This window comes from Neovison vison, chromosome 2 (genome assembly GCF_020171115.1).
Source record: "Neovison vison isolate M4711 chromosome 2, ASM_NN_V1, whole genome shotgun sequence".
Classification (NCBI taxonomy): Eukaryota; Metazoa; Chordata; class Mammalia; order Carnivora; family Mustelidae; genus Neogale; species Neogale vison.
In genome coordinates, this window is record NC_058092.1 from 83,602,026 (window position 1) to 83,619,582 (window position 17,557).

The 17,557-nt window shown below is 35.1% G+C and overlaps 1 protein-coding gene across 1 annotated transcript in view; it reads right to left on the reverse strand.

Moving 5' to 3' along the window:
* DPYD (dihydropyrimidine dehydrogenase) overlaps positions 1-17,557 on the reverse strand; it is an 841,951-nt gene that overhangs the window by 572,085 nt on the left and 252,309 nt on the right. The window contains exons 7-8 of the mRNA XM_044238740.1: positions 17,306-17,387; positions 3,470-3,557 (exon numbers count right to left, since the gene is read on the reverse strand). Coding sequence (XP_044094675.1) covers positions 3,470-3,557; positions 17,306-17,387 — 170 coding nt within the window. The remainder of the gene's footprint in view (positions 1-3,469; positions 3,558-17,305; positions 17,388-17,557) is intronic.

A 17,557-nucleotide genomic window follows, 5' to 3' on the forward strand; every position in this document is an offset into this window, starting at 1 on the left:
CAACATTTATAGTAACACACTCTGCAAGTGCTTTTATTTAAAAAAAAAATTAGCCTTTTAAGAAATCCCAATTGTCTCAAAACAACTCATTCCGGTTAGAAAAAGATACAAAGCTTCCTATCACTTATCTTTGTTTCACTTAGAAGAAACTAAAGCTGTCATGGGTAAAGCAACGTAAGTCTCACAATGGTATATATTCAATGTGATGATTTCTTTAATGGGCTCTCTTAGCATTAGTTAGGGAAAAACCTGAAAGTGAGCAACTTTCACCAGCAATATCATACGTATTGTTAAAAATCAGGAAACAAGATTGGGCGCCTGGGTGGCTCAGTGGGTAAAAGCCTCTGCCTTTGGCTTGTGTCATGATCCCAGCGTCCAGGGATCTAGCCCTGCGTCTGGCTCTCTGCTCAGTGGGAGCCTGCTTCCCGTCCTCTCTCTCTGCCTGCCGCTCTGCCTACTTGTGATCTCTGTCTGTCAAATAAATAAATAAAATCTTAAAAAAAAAAAAATCAGGAAACATGAGAATATATTTTTGTTAATGCAATTAATTTATCAAGCTGTCCTTCATAAGTCTTATTTAACACAAAAAAGGCTTTTTTTTCTTTCAGACAAACTAACATAGAATGGACAATATTTATGAATATAGATGATCTATAAATAGTATTTACGACTACAGAAAGAGAAAATTCTCCATTTTCATTAAGTGACCTATGCAAACAATATGTAAGCATTAAGTTCTAAGAATGAATTCTTTGCTATTCAGTGCTTTACTAAGCTCCCTGAATAAGGAATCCAAGTGTCAAATACCAATGATGATGCACACATTTGGCATAGAGACATTTATTTCTTTTCAATCTCTACTTTGATCACACATTCCCTTCCCTATAGTAATAGAAGTTTAATGAAGGCATATGTCCACCCAGCTAGAGACTATATTTCCCAGCATCCTCTGCTGCTAGGCATGTTTATGTGACCAGGCTGTGGACTGTGAGATTAAAACAAAACTGATATGTGCAACTTCTGGGTCATAAACTTAAAAGGAAAAGAGCTCTCTTCCTTACTTCCCATTTTTGTTAGGAATGTGGGCAGAGTGGCTTATCTATTGACCAAAGATGGAAGTCAAGCATTGAGGATGGTTCACACTGTTAGATGAGAGAGACAAAACATATATCTTGTTTGAACCACATTTTCCTTTCTAAAAGTGGCCAAATCCACATACTAAATAATGTAGAAGTCTTATTCCAAAATTGACTTCTCCAAACTGAGTGGAAAAAGGTAGATGAAGTGAGTGAAGTTTAATTACAATATAGAAGCATGGTTAATGAACAAAAGCATGTAAGGATGTGAGGCTGTCCAAGTAATAGGCAGTTATATGGTAATAGAAAGGTCATAAATTCCCAACTCGGCAATCAAGAGTGTCAAATAAACAATTCCTGGAGGTAACGCTACTTGTCTTCTATAGACAAGAGCTTTTTTTTTTTTTTCTTTGACAAGATGAAACTTTCTTGTATATATTTCATATAAAATACTGAAATAGAACATAACTGCATTCTACACATCACTACACCAAAATGTCAAAAGATTCACTTCCCAGCGTGAAAATGCACAGCAACATAAATATGAAAGGACTCCACATTTTAAATGCAGAATTCACACCTCAGTGCAGAGTGAAATGGAGTATTGTGAACGGATGTGGCATTATCAAATAACATATGTAAGGAGATTTAATGGAATGAAATTAAAAAAAAATTAAAACATTATTGATTCTAACAGATGGAAGATATTTCTACAGCTAAAACCACTCGGACCGGTAAACCACTTAATTGTTTCAAATTTTTATTATAATCTGATTATGCAATTAATTTGGAGATATTTCAATGTATTTACTTGGCACTTAATCTCTCCAATACAGAGATTCTTTGTAAACAACATTTCTAGAGATCACAAAACTGCATTAACATATACTATCCCATCAATGGAAAACCTATCTTTTTTATACAACTGCTGTAGAAAACCACAATGGTGAATTATAAATAGCTATTTTGAAAACATCACCAAAATTTCATACCTATTGCCTCACTAAATTTTCCATTCATTATTCACAAAGTGTCTTTGAACCTGTACTTATTGAAAGTAACAGCAACTTACTGATCGAAAATTGCTGGTATTAGTAGAATATACTTCAGAGGTGCCTGACTTATTTCTTTATGTTACTTCTTGTATCTTAATTCACCATACAAAAACATACGTTGAAAGTAAAACCAAAGTTGGCATAGTGCCTTTAAAAATGAAACCTATGAAAATATCAGACCTTTTCTCCCTATTCTTGATCTACACAGTGATTACTGTATTTGAATGAAGATAATATAGAGAAATGGTGATGACTCAGGTTCCCAAAGGGAAGGAGGTTCGTTACAGACATTTAGAAGCTAGAAGCTACAGTAAAAATTTATTCTCCTCTCCATAACTTTTCATCTATATAAACAGAGGGACAGAGATCGTCTTAGACTTGGTAGCAATTATCTAGTAAGAGAACACATGGCATCTTGTTAAGAAAAATTTAGTGAACTAAGAAGCATTCCTGATAATTTCACTCTAGATATGATCTGAGTAAGGACAGTCCCAAAACAAATGCTATCCAGTGTGAGATCACTCAAAGAAGTGGAACAACTTTCATTGCATGTAGCTTTATTATTTAGCTATTCACATTTAAGGAATGTGAACTGAAGCAAAGACAAGCTGGAAGACAAGAGGATGGACTTGTTCAGTTTGTATGCCATAATGGTCCCCGGTATGGGGACAGGAAAGAATGAATACAGAGTTCATGAGACAGACTAAGTTAAATCAACTCTTTGCTCTCTCTGATCTTTCCATGAAACAATAAGTGAATGGAGAAAGAGGGAGACCACTCAAGCTCTGTGTAACACGCAGACAAAACAGGCAGCTATGGTACACGTGAAGTGTCTTAGCAGCTCTACATTGTCCATGTGACCTTCCGAAGTATAATTGAGCATCTTTAAAATTCATCTAAATATGAAAATTCTTTAGGAAATTTTGGGAAAAGATGAATAGAACAAACAAAACCCAAGCCAATTCTGTCCTTTATTATCTATTTGGCCAATTGGTTTTATCATAAAGAGAAAGCCACAGCATCTAGACATCATTAAGCCCAAATTCTGAGCTTCCATAGCATGACTGAAGAACATCTTGTGTTTTAGAGATGTTCACTGGTAATGATGGCATAGGGAGAGAAGGGGAAGTTTAAAAATGGTCTTGGCACTGTCTACCCACAGTGAAGGTGAGACAACACAGTTATAAATAGAAAACTTTCTTTAGCCACTCATTCCTGTCTGTTCTCCAAACAGATGTAACTTTTATTGTGGAAATGTCTGCAGGCAGTTATTCTGGACACCGTCAAGAAATTTTTTAAAAATTACAAAGAAAAAATATTTAAAAGCAAGCTACTCACCTATTCCAATGAAAGCAGCTTTATACCCTTCTTCTTTCAAAGTGCTAAGAGTTATTTCATTTGCTGAAAGGCTTTTGCCACAAATTATCTATAAGAAAAAATGTTTGAATAATGATGTTTTGGCATTTGATTAATTAAAACTCTAACATCAAAAAGAACAGAAACTTGATATATAAAAAATTCCATATACATGTAGATATATTTTTGTCTTCTAGTATATAGGCTTACATATACAAAATGGTATATAAGTAGAACACTAACATGTCTTGCTTAAGGACTAAATGCAGTTTTGCGTTTTAATGAAGTAGCAGAAGAAAAGCTAGTGTATTTAAAATCAAGTCAGTAAACTTTCATAGCTTGATTAGTGTGTTCAAGGTACTATGTGGGACACTTTAAACAATAAAGTGATAAATGAGTCACAGTTTCTGCCTCAATGTATAATGAAGATCTGTGCAAAAGATGTACATAAATAAATATAATATAAAACAAAGTGTGATCAGCACATGTCTGCAGGAATTCAAGAGGACAGAGAGATTCGTTATGGCTGAGTTCACAGAATGAAAATAAATAGAGGTAGAAGGATTTTAACAGGGATTTTTAAAATAATAGATAGAATTTTGACAGAGGACACTGTCTAGGGAAGATGAATAGAGTTGGAAGGCAGAGGGTAGACACCATTATTAAAAGTCATGATTCTTTGTTCAGTTCCCAGACAAGAGCCGATTTTCAGATCTGGAACCTACTAACTGCAGAGGGTGGCCACGTCCCCAGGAAGAAGGACCCTGCAACATCCTGTCACATTAATACTGTAATGATTCCCTTAGTCCCTCTCCAAAGGGAACTATGACCATTTACCCAGGTGACTGTAAGTTGGAGAAAGGGCAAATAATCACATGCTTCAAGGACATGGGACACGGATTCTTCACTGATATTTATACCTAGAGATGCAAGAGTGGGGAACTACAAGGAAAAGGTAAAAAATGGACCCTAGTAAAATTCTGGCTCCCTGTGGGACCACTGAGATCATAGCCCTAGGGACTGATCATTCCCCCAGTATTCAACTGCATAAGCAAAATTGCTATACTTGTCAGTTGAAGTAATCCCCACATTGGGTCGCTTGCTGGTCTGTGCAGTAAGAGCTATAACAGCTACAATAATTGGGAAGGCCAGAGAACTTTTGAAATCCCAGTCGAGAGAGTAAATCAAACACACCACCATATCCTGGGGATGGGGAGGATGAGGAGAGATGGTGGTGGCCCATGTTATATTTCTCTGTAATTCACCAGGCTGGCTCCTACTGAGACCAGATGATTCCTGAAGAATAACTGTAAACTACTGCAGGCGCAACCAAAGAGCACCCCTGATTGCAGTTTCTGTGACGGATGTGGTATTATTGCTAAAGCAGATTAATAAGGCCACAGGTACACTGCATGGGGTATCCTTTTCCATCCTGCTTCTGAGAAAAAGGAATCAGAAAGAGTTCACATTCACAGGGGAAAGATAAGAATATTCATTTATAGTTTTGCCTCAGGAATATGCCGACTCTCTGCTGTAATAATATATGTAATCTGAAATTATCTGTCCATCCCACAGAACATCACAGTGATCCATTACACTGAGAACACCGGGTGTATCGGACAGCATGAGCAAGAGGTGGCTAGTATGTTGGAGACTTTGTTAAGACACATGCACTGAGAGGGCAGACAATGACTCCTAAGAAGATCAAGGACTAGTCACTGGATTAAAGTTGAGATGTCCACTTGTCAGGTGTGTGACAGTATAGGCTTCCTAAAGTAAAATATTTTGTTACAATTTTATTCTCACTTACCACTATAGAGAAGGAGGCATAACACCTGGTAGGCTTCTCTGGGTTCTGAAGATAGCATGTTCTTAAAAACAAAAGCCTCGAAACTGAATCACAGAGTAAGAACAAACTTTACCCATGAAACAATAATCTAAAATACCTGGTACAGAGTACTTAACTAAGTGCAAGGCTTTCTTCTAAATACCTCATATATGGACTCATTTAATCCTTATAATTAGCCTTGTGAAGTAGTGTTGGTATCCTCATTTTACAGATGATGATACTAAGGAGCAAGAGGGCTTAGGCAACATTTATCAAGATTGCATCTATAGTCTAACTACAGAGCCAGCATGAGTAACAACTGTGATCTTATGTTTCTGAGGTAAAAAGAGAATGAAAGAAGTGGCACCATCTTCAAAGGCATAGAAAAACAGATTACATGTTTAGACCTACTGGAAATGTAGTGTTTCTGGAATATAAAGGGCAAAGCAAAGAACACAAAGAGAAAGTAGGAGAAGAAGATCTTTGGGATTGTGTCATACAGGGCCATCTTGTTCTCCTAAAATACGAATCTACTTTTATATTGGGAGATAGAATAAATGTCTGGAAGTTTATAAGGAGAGGACAAAGTGAGATTAATAACTAACATTCACAACTCTGGAACATATCAAATATTACAGAACAAATTAAAACATCAAGTAAGCACATACTATTAAAGGTGCTTTATAGTATCTAATAGTGTGTATTTATATTAGAACTAAACACTAACTGCAGAGGGTGTTAATATTAGTGTTTAATATTAGAATTAAACACTACTAAATGTACCTAATACCAAAGTTTCTGAATTACAATTTATTCTAAATTTTTAAAGAAGATTTTTCTTTTATTAAACTACTTCTCATTGTAGAGATAGAAAGTTTTACTGTTTATTTTATTAAATAAATAACCTTAAAACCAATATATAATAAAAGCAAGACATAAAAGAAAACTCTAGGTCCAAACATTCTAAATAAAGTTTTAGCAAAAAGAGTAAAACCGCCATCTCCAAAGTTGAGCTGTGGAATGCCCCGCTGATGGCTTAATTCATGGAAGTGATCCTCAGAATCCCTGACTTTAGGTTTAGTTTATCTACTGCTTCAGCAGAAAGATTCACTAAAGACCCCTATCCTCCCTGAGGTGGTGTGTGTGTGTGCAGTTTAGTTTAGTATTGGCACCACGTGACTTATCAAACATAAACAAAGACATCCCAATCCTTCCACTCTAGTAGAGTGAACATGTCTGAGTTCATAATGTACAGGAAAGAAATACAGATATTTCATATTTCTGCAGCCCATTTCCACCTTAGTAGGCAATACTATGCAACTGGGAAGAAAAAATACAGCTGAATTATACTTCAGTGTACTGAAAACTGGAAAGACAAGTCACTTGACTCTTGGTGTTAATATATTGGAACTGGGACCAGGAAGACTTCACTATACTGTGGACAGACACTGTGAGAAAGACGGATAATAGCCATTGGGTAGCAGCTCCCTGATGGAAATGAGACAGCAATAATAATAATATTCAGTGAAATGATAGGCCCCAGTACTTTTCTCTGCCTGTGGTGGGAATCTAGTCAAATTTCTCTTTTCTAAAAGCCTCGGACTCCTAGTCATTTAATCAGTAACTAAATCTCAGTCAGAAAGAACAAGGGAAAAGACTCTTTGACAAAAAAAAGTTAAAATTCTGTTTACCTTATGCCTTGGGAATAAACTGAGATGAAATGTGTAACATGTAACTAAAGCTATTATTACAAGACAACTACAACTACCGAAAACATTCCTGTGGCTGATAGACTATGAAATCGTAATATTATTTGTTAAATAGATATGATATTAGAAAAATGCCACATGCTGAGCATTTTGTTTCTGTTTTTGTTCCTTTTAGTCCTATGTACTTCTATATATGTAATAGTTTATCTTGATTTTTCTTAAACATGGATTACAACATATAATGTACCTTTCTCTAGTGGCTTTAGTAATACGGGGCTGAGTACTCAAGCTTTGTAGCTAAATTCAGAATAAATTCACTCTACTTCAAGCTCAGGATAAGAATTATTACTATTCAAATTTAAGGGCTAAATATAGTAAGCCCTGAGCCAAATTTCCATCTAAGATCCCCTTTGGGACTTCATGGAACTTCCTTTACATATCCATAATATGCCTTCATATATATATAATAATAATATTTTTAATGGAGATAAAGGTTTACAACTTTGTTTTGGAATATAATTCTTTCTTCAAAGAAAATGTGTGAGACCCATTATTAAAAATACAGATAAATGCTCCCATAAAACGGCACGAGTTTGCAGAGTGGATGCAACGACAGGACCCATCTATATTTCTATAAGAGACACATTTGGAACCTAAAGATACATCCAGACTGGAAGTGAAGCGATGGAGAATGATCTTTCATGCCAACAGATCTCAAAAGAAAGCTGGGGTAGCAATTCTCATACCATAAAAATTAGATTTTAAGCTGAAGACTGTAGTCAGAGATACAGAAGGACACTATATCATTCATAAAGGGTCTATTCATCAAGAAGACCTAACAATTGTAAATATTTATGCCCCCAATATGGGAGCAGCCAGGTACATAAGCCAACTGTTAATCAAAATAAAGGGTCATATTGCTATCAATACATTAATTGTAGGGGATCTTAACATGCCACTCTCAGTAACAGATTGTCCAAGCAGAAAATCAATAAAGAAACAAGAGCTTTGAATGACACACTGGACCAGGTGAACCTCATAGATATATACAGAACATTCCACCCTAAAACAACAGAATATTCATTCTTCTCCAGAATAGAGCACATACTGGGTCACAAATTAGGGCTCAATCTCAAAACTGAGATTATTCCCTGCATATTCTCAGACCACAATGCTTTGAAACTGGAGCTCAACCACAAGAAAAAGTTTGGAAGGAATTCAAACACTTGGAAGCTAAAGACGTTCCTGCTGAAGAGTGTTTGGATGAACCAGGAAGTCAAAAAAGAACTTAAACAATTTCTGGAAACCAATGACAAAGAAAATGAAGACACATCTGTTCAAAACTTAGGACTTGGGCAGTCCTAAGGGGGAACTATATAGCCATCCAAGCCTCACTCAAAAAACCTGAAAAATCCCGAAAACACCAACTCTCTTTATACCTTAAAGAACTGGAAAATCAACAACAAATTAAGCCAACCCCACACAAAAGAAGGGAAATAATCAAGATTAGAGCAGAAATCAATGAGTTAGAAAGTAGGGATATGGTAGAAACTAGAAGATGGATCTTTGAAAGAATCAATAAGATCGATGAACCAGTGGCAAAACTAATCCAAAAGAAAAGAAAGAGGGCCCAAATTAATAAAATTATGAATGAAAGGGGAGAGATCATGATAATACCAAGGACATAGAAACAATCATCAGAAATTATTATCACAGTTATATGCCAATAAGTTAACCAACCTAGAAAAAGTGGATGCATTCTTGGAAACCTATAAACTTCCAAGACTGAAACAGGAAGAAACTGACAACCTGAATAGACCAATATCTAGTAATGAGATTGAAGCAGTGATCAAAACCTCCCAAAAAAGAAGAGCCCAGGACCTGACAGATTCCCTGGGAAATTCTACCAAACATTCAAAGAAGAAATAATACCTATTCACCCGAAGCTGTTTCAAAAAATTGAATCAGAAAGAAAACTTCCAGACTCTTTCTATGACAAGCACTACCCTGATCCACAAATCAGGCAAAGACCCCATCAAAAAGGAGAATTTCAGACCAATATCACTGATGAATATGGATGCCAAGATGATTCTCAGTAAGATCCGAGTTAATAGGATCCAACAGTACATTAAAAAGATTATCCACCATGACCAGGTGGGATTTATCCATGGGATGCAAGTGTGGTTCAAGATTCAAAAATCAATCAGTGTGATAGAACAAATCAGTAAGAGAAGAAAGAAGAAGAACATGATCCTCTCAATTGATGCAGAAAAAGCGTTTGACAAGATACAGCGTCCGTTCCTGATTAAAACTCTTCGAAGTATAGGGATAAAGGGAATATTCCTCAACTTCATAAAATCTGTCTATAAAAAACCCATTGCAAATATCATTCTCAAAGGGGAAAAACTGACAGCCTTTCCATTCAAATCAGGAAAACGGCAAGGATGCCCACTCTCACCACTATCGTTCAGCATCGTACTAGAAGTCCTGGCAAGAGCAATCAGACAACAAAAAGAATAAAAGGTATTCGAATTGGCAAAGAAGTAGTCAAACTCTCTCTCTCTTTGCAGATGACATGATATTTTATATGGAAAACCCAAAAGACTCCGCCCCCAAACTACTAGAACTCATACAGCAATTCAGTAATGTGCCAGGATACAAAATCAATGCACAGAAATCACTTGCTTTCATATACAGTAACAAAGAAAATATAGAAAAGGAAATTAGAGAATCGATTCCATTTACTGTAGCACCAAGAACCACAAGATACCTGGGAATAAACCTAACCTAAGAGGAAAGGATCTATACTTGCGGAACTACAGAACACTCATGAATAAAATTGAAGAAGACACAAAAAGATGGAAAAGCATTCCATGCTCATGAATCGGAAGAATAAACATTGTTAAAATGTTTATAATGCCCAGAGCAATCCATACTTTCAATGCTATCCTAATCAAAATTACACTGGCATTTTTCAAAGTGCTGGAGCAAAGAATCCTAAAATTTGTATGGAGCCAGAAGAGACCCCGCATTGCTAAGGAAATGTTGAAAAAGGAAAACAAAACTGGGGGCATCACGTTGCCTGATTTCAAGTTTTATTACATAGCTGTGATCACCAAGACAGCATGGTGGCACAAAAACAGACAGATAAAACAGTGGCACAGAGTAGAGAGCCCAGATATGGACCTGCAACTTTATGGTCAAATAATCTTCAACAAAGCAGGAAAAAATATACAGTGGAAAAGAGACAGTCTCTTCAGTATTTGGTGCTGGGAAAATTGGACACCAACGTGTAGAAGAATGAAACTCAACCATTCTTTTATACCATACACAAAGACAAACTCTCGAAATGGATAAAAGACCTCAGTGTGAGGCAGGAATCCATCAAAATCCTAGAGAAGAACATAGGCAGTAACCTCTTTGACATCGGCCACAGCAACTTCTTTCAAGACATGTCTCCAAAGGCAAAGGAAACAAAAGCGAAAATGAACTTTTGGGACTTCATCAAGATCAAAACCTTCTCCACGGCAAAGGAAAGAGTAAACAAAACAAAAAGGCAACCCATGGAATGGAGAAGATATTCGCAAATGACGCTACAAAGGGTAATATCGAAGATCTATAAAGAACTCCTCAAAGTCAACACTCAAAACACAGATATTCATGTCGAAAAATGGGCAGAAGACATGAACAGACACTTCTCCAAAGAAGACATACAAATGGCTAACAGACACATGAAAAAATGTTCATCATCATTAGCCATCAGGGAGATTCAAATCAAAACCACATTGAGATACTACCTTACATCAGTTAGAGTGGCCAAAATTAACAGGATAGTAAACAACATGTGCTGGAGAAGATGTGGAGAAAGGGGAACCTTCCTGCACTGTTGTTGGGAATGCAAATGGGTACAGCCACTTTGGAAAACAGTGTGGAAATTCCTTAAGAAATTAAAAATAGGGCTTCCCTATGACCCTGCAATTGCACTACTGGGTATTTACCCCAAAGATACAGATGTAGTGAAAAGAAGGGCCATATATACCCCAATATTCACAGCGGTAATGTCCATAATTGCCAAACTGTGGAAAGAGTCAAGATGTCCTTCAACAGATGAATGGATCAAGAAGATATGGTCCATATATACAATGGAATATTATGTCTCCATCAGAAAGGATGAATGCCCAACTTCTGTATCAAAATGGACAGGACTGGAGGAGATTATGCTGAGTGAAATAAGCAGAGAAAGTAAGTTATCATATGGTTTCACTTACTTGCTTTAGGAATAACAGAGGGCATTAGGAGAAGGAAAGGAAAAGTAATTGTGGGAAATCAGAGCGGGGAAGATGAATCAGGAGCAACTGTGGACTCTGAGAAACAAACTGAGGGTTTTGGAGGGGATGCAGGTCAGGGGTTGGGTGAGCCTGGTGGTGAGTATTAAGGAGGGCACGTATTGCATGGAGCACTGGGCGTGGTTCATAAACAATAATCTTGGAACACTAAAAAAATAAAATAAAATTTAAAAAAAGTAATAAAGTAAAATAAAAATACAGATAATAATATATATGATCTTCACATTGTGATAGACTATTTAGCTAAAGATAAAATATTTCCAGAATCCCTAAGATAGGAGATCAAATGGAAAAATTTTAAAAATAGTATTTGCCTTCTTTAGACACAAAAATTATTTTGTAGGTATTGATACATTTCTCTCCTTCCAGTAGAGTTATGATATTATATTATTTTCCAATAACATTCTATAATAATAGAAATTCTTCACATAACTATAATAAGAAAGAAGATGCTGTAGAGAGGTTATCACAAACAAGATCTCAGATATTTTTACTCAAATTATGAAGCAGAAGACATACCTAGTAATTACAAATTAACTTTAATTAAATTCTATCAAAATATTTTGAGAAATGTCAAATATAAAAATAGCTAGAAAAAATAAAAAAATATTTAAGCAGATTTACATTTTTTAGCTTTTAATAATGAAGTCATTAGAAATAGTGTAAAGATTGAAACAAAAGTATTTATATCCACATATTTTCTGAATTGCAAAACATATAAAAAAACAGTATCTAATCTAAAAGTTAGTGACACTGACATGAATATCATAAGAGGGTTTGTAAAACTCTACTAGGGTTAAAAATAATATAAATGTTTATAAATGTTTATATAAAATAAAGAAGTTTTATAAAAATACAGCTAAGATGCTATTTCTTCTAAAGAATAAACAATTTTATTATACTAGATCCTTTGAAGCAAAATAAGCTGAGTATACTTGAGAAATTAAAAGTTGTGTATTCTGCTCCTAAGTAAAATAAAAAACAAAAATTTGAATTCTATCACAAGAATATATGAACAGATAAAAATATTACCCTAAGCAATTCTGTGCAAAAGGAAAAAACAAAACTACAATTATTCAAGAAAAATAACAATAATAATATTAATGAAACTATAGAGATACTGAGAAGGGTTTATTAAAAAAGAAATTAATAATTAAAAATCATTTCATTATTCAACCCAGAAAAAAGAAAAGTAAGTATACAAAACATTAAAACACAAATAAATGTAAGGATAGCAGGAAGAAAGAATTAATAAAGTCAGCAATTAGAGAATAAGAACACATAAAACTGAGAGGTGGTTCTTTTTTATTTTTTTTTAGATTTTATTTATTTATTTGACAGAGAGAGAGATCACAAGAAGTCAGAGCAGCAGGCAAAGAGAAAGGGGGTTGGGAAGCAGGTACCCCGCTGAGCAGAAAGCCCGACACGAGACTCGATCCCAGGACCCTGAGATCACGACCTGAACAAAGGCAGAGGCTTAACCCACTGAGCCACCCAGGCGCCCTAGAGGTGGTTCTTTTAAAGCATATATTAACTACAGAAACTACTACCTACTCTTTTCAAGAAAAAACTTAAGAAAATATAATGTAGAAGTTTAGAAATGAGACAGGGATGGGATACAGAGGAGATTATCAGAGACATAGATGAGATATTTTTATTGCATAGAGGATAATGTATTTAAATCTGTGCTACTTATTCCAAAAGTCTCAGTGAAACAATTTTTTTCTAGGAAAATACATATTGGCCAAATTGATATGAAAATGAAATACATGAAAAGACTAATAACCATTAAAAATAAAAAGTCAGGGGCACCTGGCTGGACCAGTCAGTGGAGCACGGGGCTCTTGATCTCGGGGTTGTGAGTTTGAGCCCCACACTTGGTATATAAATTAGTTAAATTAGTGAAATTTAAAACATTTTTTTTAAAAGGTAAAAGTTCCATCTCTCATAAAAAGGCTTTGAGGTCAGAGTGACAAAATTTTCAAAGTTAGTAAAATAGTTAAGTCTCATCTCAAAACAATATTCTTACCAATAAGGAAATAATGAAATGCTGAGAAATTTATTTTTATAAGGTTACCATAATTTTATTACCAAAACTCACAAAGATAACAAACATAAATAAATGAAACAGTATATTTGAAACTATGCAAGGACATCAATGGTATTTGACTATCCTCTGCCTATTTCCCATTTTCATACCCGTTACGTAAATAAATATAGGAAATAGAAAATATTTAAAAAGACTAACAGAGCAAATGTATATGTACAGATATAATAAAACAATGCAAAAGTGGATACATTCCAGAATGCAAAGGTTTATATAATTCAATACATTAACTGAACATTTAATGTTTAATGTATTTAAAATGGCCTTTAAAAAATTTCACACCCTGGGGTGCCTGGGTGGCTCAGTGGGTTAAGCCTCTGCCTTCGGCTCAGGTCATGATCTCAGGGTCCTGGGATTGAGCCCCGCGTCGGGCTCTCTGCTCAGCCGGGAGCCTGCTTCCTCTTCTCTCTCTGCCTGCCTCTCTGCCTACTTGTGATCTCTGTCTGTCAGATAAATAAATAAAATCTTTTAAAAAAAAATTTCACACCCCTTCCCCAATAAAATTTTAATATTCTAGGTCTAGAAAAATAAAGTCTGTTCAATATAATTAAAAATGTTATCTCAAAGACAAAAAAAGATGCCTTGTATTAACACTCTTTTCTAACATACTAGAGATTCCAGCCAAAGAAATAGTAGAAGAAAAAATGACATATAAAAAATGTAAAAGAAAAAATATACAATATATAATGTACAAATAGAGAGCAAATAAAATTCTCATTATTTTCTTGTGACAATATCTGACAGGAAAAATGTAAAAATTTAAAATTAAGAAGAATCAATCTGTCAAGGTATTAGATATGAATAAATTGAAACTATTCAAAAGGAAATTTAAGATTCGGGAGTAAAGATGATTTTTTTTTTTTAAAGATTTTATTTATTTGACAGACAGAGATCACAAGTAGGCAGAGAGGCAGGCAGAGAGAGAGAGAGAGAGGAGTTAGCAGGCTCCCCACAGAGCAGAGAGCCCCACGCGGGGCTCGATCCCAGGACCCTGGGATCATGACCTGAGCCGAAGGCAGAGGCTTTAACCCACTGAGCCACCCAGGCGCCCCCGGGAGTAAAGATGATTTTAAACTTGGCTTTGTGTATGATGAGTTTATGTTATTTGGATGATAGATGTACTCATTAAACTACTAAGAATATAGAACTAGAGTTTGGGGCTCCTGGGTGGTTCAGTCGGTTAAGCATCCAACTCTTTTTTTTTTTTTTTAAGATTTTATTTATTTATTTGACAGAGGTCACAAGTAGGCAGAGAGGCAGGCAGAGAGAGAGGGGGAAGCAGTCTCCCTCCTAAGCAGAGAGCCCAATGTGGGGCTTGATCCCAGGACCCTGGGATCATAACCTGAACCAAAGGCAGAGGGTTTAACCCGCTGAGCCACCCAGGCAACCCTTGACTCTTGGTGTTGGCTCAGGCCATGATCTCAGGGTTGAGGCACTGAGCCTCACTCACATCAGGCTTTAAGCTCAGTTGGGATTCTGCTTGGGATTTTCGCCCTGTCCCCTGCCCCAACTGCCCATTCATGCTCTCTCACTCTCTTTTCCCCTCTAAGATAAATAAATCTTTAAAAAAAAAAAAAAGAATATAGAACTGGAGTTTGAATGGATGGTTTTAGAATAGTAATCATACCACTTCGCAAAAGTAAATTCTCAGTTATTATCTCTTGAATAAATGCAACAAACCTATTAGAAAGAAAAACTGAACACCAAGATAATGCTAGACCTTGAAAGCCAGAAACACATGCATACATACATCTATACAGACAGACAGACACATACACACACGTACACACATACATGAGGATATGCCATATGCTGTGCAGGAATCAAACAGTATGGACCCAGAGCAAAATTCACTTCATTGCCAGGAAATTATTGTTGACTTAAAAATATAAAATGTTAGTTGAGAAGCAGAAACAGAAGGAATGTTAAGAAGAATCTGGTGAGGAGGAAAAGGAGGTAATAAGTTTAGACTTTTTAAAAAAATACATATCTTCTTATGGCTGAAATTTATAAGTCATAAAAGCTGCAAGTGTCCTATCCTGCAAGTCCTCAAAGCGAAAAAGGAATCTCATTGCTGTCTCTCCTAGTAATTATACATATAACTCAATTTTTACAAAGCAAGTTTTAACATCTCTCTTTCTCATCTTAAAACAACCTGAAAGGTGGACAAGATAATATTAACCTTCTCTTTAATTTAGGTTCTAATTTTTCTTGATAATATGATAAATTCACAAGGTTTAAAAACCAAATGTTCAAAATGGTTGTAAGTTCTTTCCACACCTTCCCAAAAGCAAATTTATGCTCTCAGATTCTTCTCTTTCTAGAGATATTCTCTGCATATATAAGCAGATAAGTTTCTATTTTACACAAATGGTAGTACACACTGTTACCTTTGAACAGATATGGACCAAATCTAGGGATACTAATTGACTTTGTCCTAGTTATCTGACTATAAAATTAGAAAGTTGCATGACTAAAGCTAAAATGTGTATTTTTCTGGCACTTAGTACATTCGCTACTACTATGTCCTTGATGGGTTTCCTAATGAGAGTAATGGGTATGCCCTAATTTATGCAATATATCTGGTACTGCAAAAATTGAATGTGATTTTGCAATTACTTATAAGATAAATTTAGAAGTGCTTTAAATTAATTTCTGATTCATCTTCAATTGGTACTAACACCCAGTATATTAGTTTACACTTAATATATTAGTTTGAGTCCCAATAAATACTTTCCTTATTTAATGAGATTTAGGTAGGCACTTGTATTCAGAATGAAAGACATTTAAAGAACTTTCCAGAATATATTTTAAAAAATCAAATAATCATCCTTAAATGATCTATTTTGAACACTATTTTTGAATGCCAAGCTTTCATAAACTTGTGCACAGTTGTTCTGTGTACTTACTTGTTATAAGGTTTTTTGTTTAGTGATTATGTGTAAATGCTTTATCCCAGCCACTGCCAAACAAAATGTAATTAAAAGTGCAAAAGCACAAAATTTGTTTTGAGTGTTTAAACCCTTTTGATTATTTTAGTTTTTATTTCTAAATGCAAGAGCCACAAGTTTGTTAATCACTTTTCAAAATATCTTTTGCATGCACTTACAGAATGTATTATGTAAACCACAGTACTTTATTAATGTACTGTGTATATCTATGGTATATAATTAACATTTTTGAAACCAAAATAGCAATATGTTCAAGTGAAGAGCCAGAGTTTAATATTCCTAATTCATAGAAAGGAATAGGAATATCTACAGACAAATTCTGAAAGTATAAATGTTAACTTCTGGCCACCTTTAAAAGAATAACATTTATTTCACAAAACAATGAAAAACACAAAGCTGTTGCTTTCTACCACACTGATTTGCTGCTTATGTTAAGAAAGGACTATCACATTAACACTACTGACATGATGCATATAATAAATAAAATAAACCTCTCTAAGAAATTATGGTCCAAATTGTGAAATACAAATATTTCAGAGTGCATACAACTTGCATGAAAAAAAATGTGATTAAAGAAACGAATCCTTCTATTAGCTGCAGTGAACCCCTAAAGCAATTTAGGAATTTGTTTCTTACAGACAATTAATCACATGCAGGCGTGCCAGATGAGAACTATTGATTGCCCTTTTCCAGGCTAGTGGCATTCAGACAGTAGACAGACAAATGCCCTAAGCAAGGAGAAGCATCTTTCTGATTCTGCCTGGTGTAGCTTTTAATTGTTCTCTCCTAAAATGTGTGACATTTTGCTGTTAATCTTTAGTGTAGAGCTTATTCCTTTCTCTTTGAGCAATATACATGTGTTATATTTTTCATTTACCTTTACACCAAGGTCCTTCATAAGCTCAATCTCAAAATTCACTGCATCATATGATAGCCGAAACTGAGGGATTTCAGAAATACTGGGGAAAAAAAAGAAAAGTAAAAGAAGCATTTGTGGAAAAAATCACTAATCTTTAAAAAATGCAACATGTTTATACTGATCAGTATTAAAGGAACAAACACCTTTTTTAAGAGTATGTTCACATCACATAAGTGTGAGAACATCCAAATTTTACACACATGACACAAT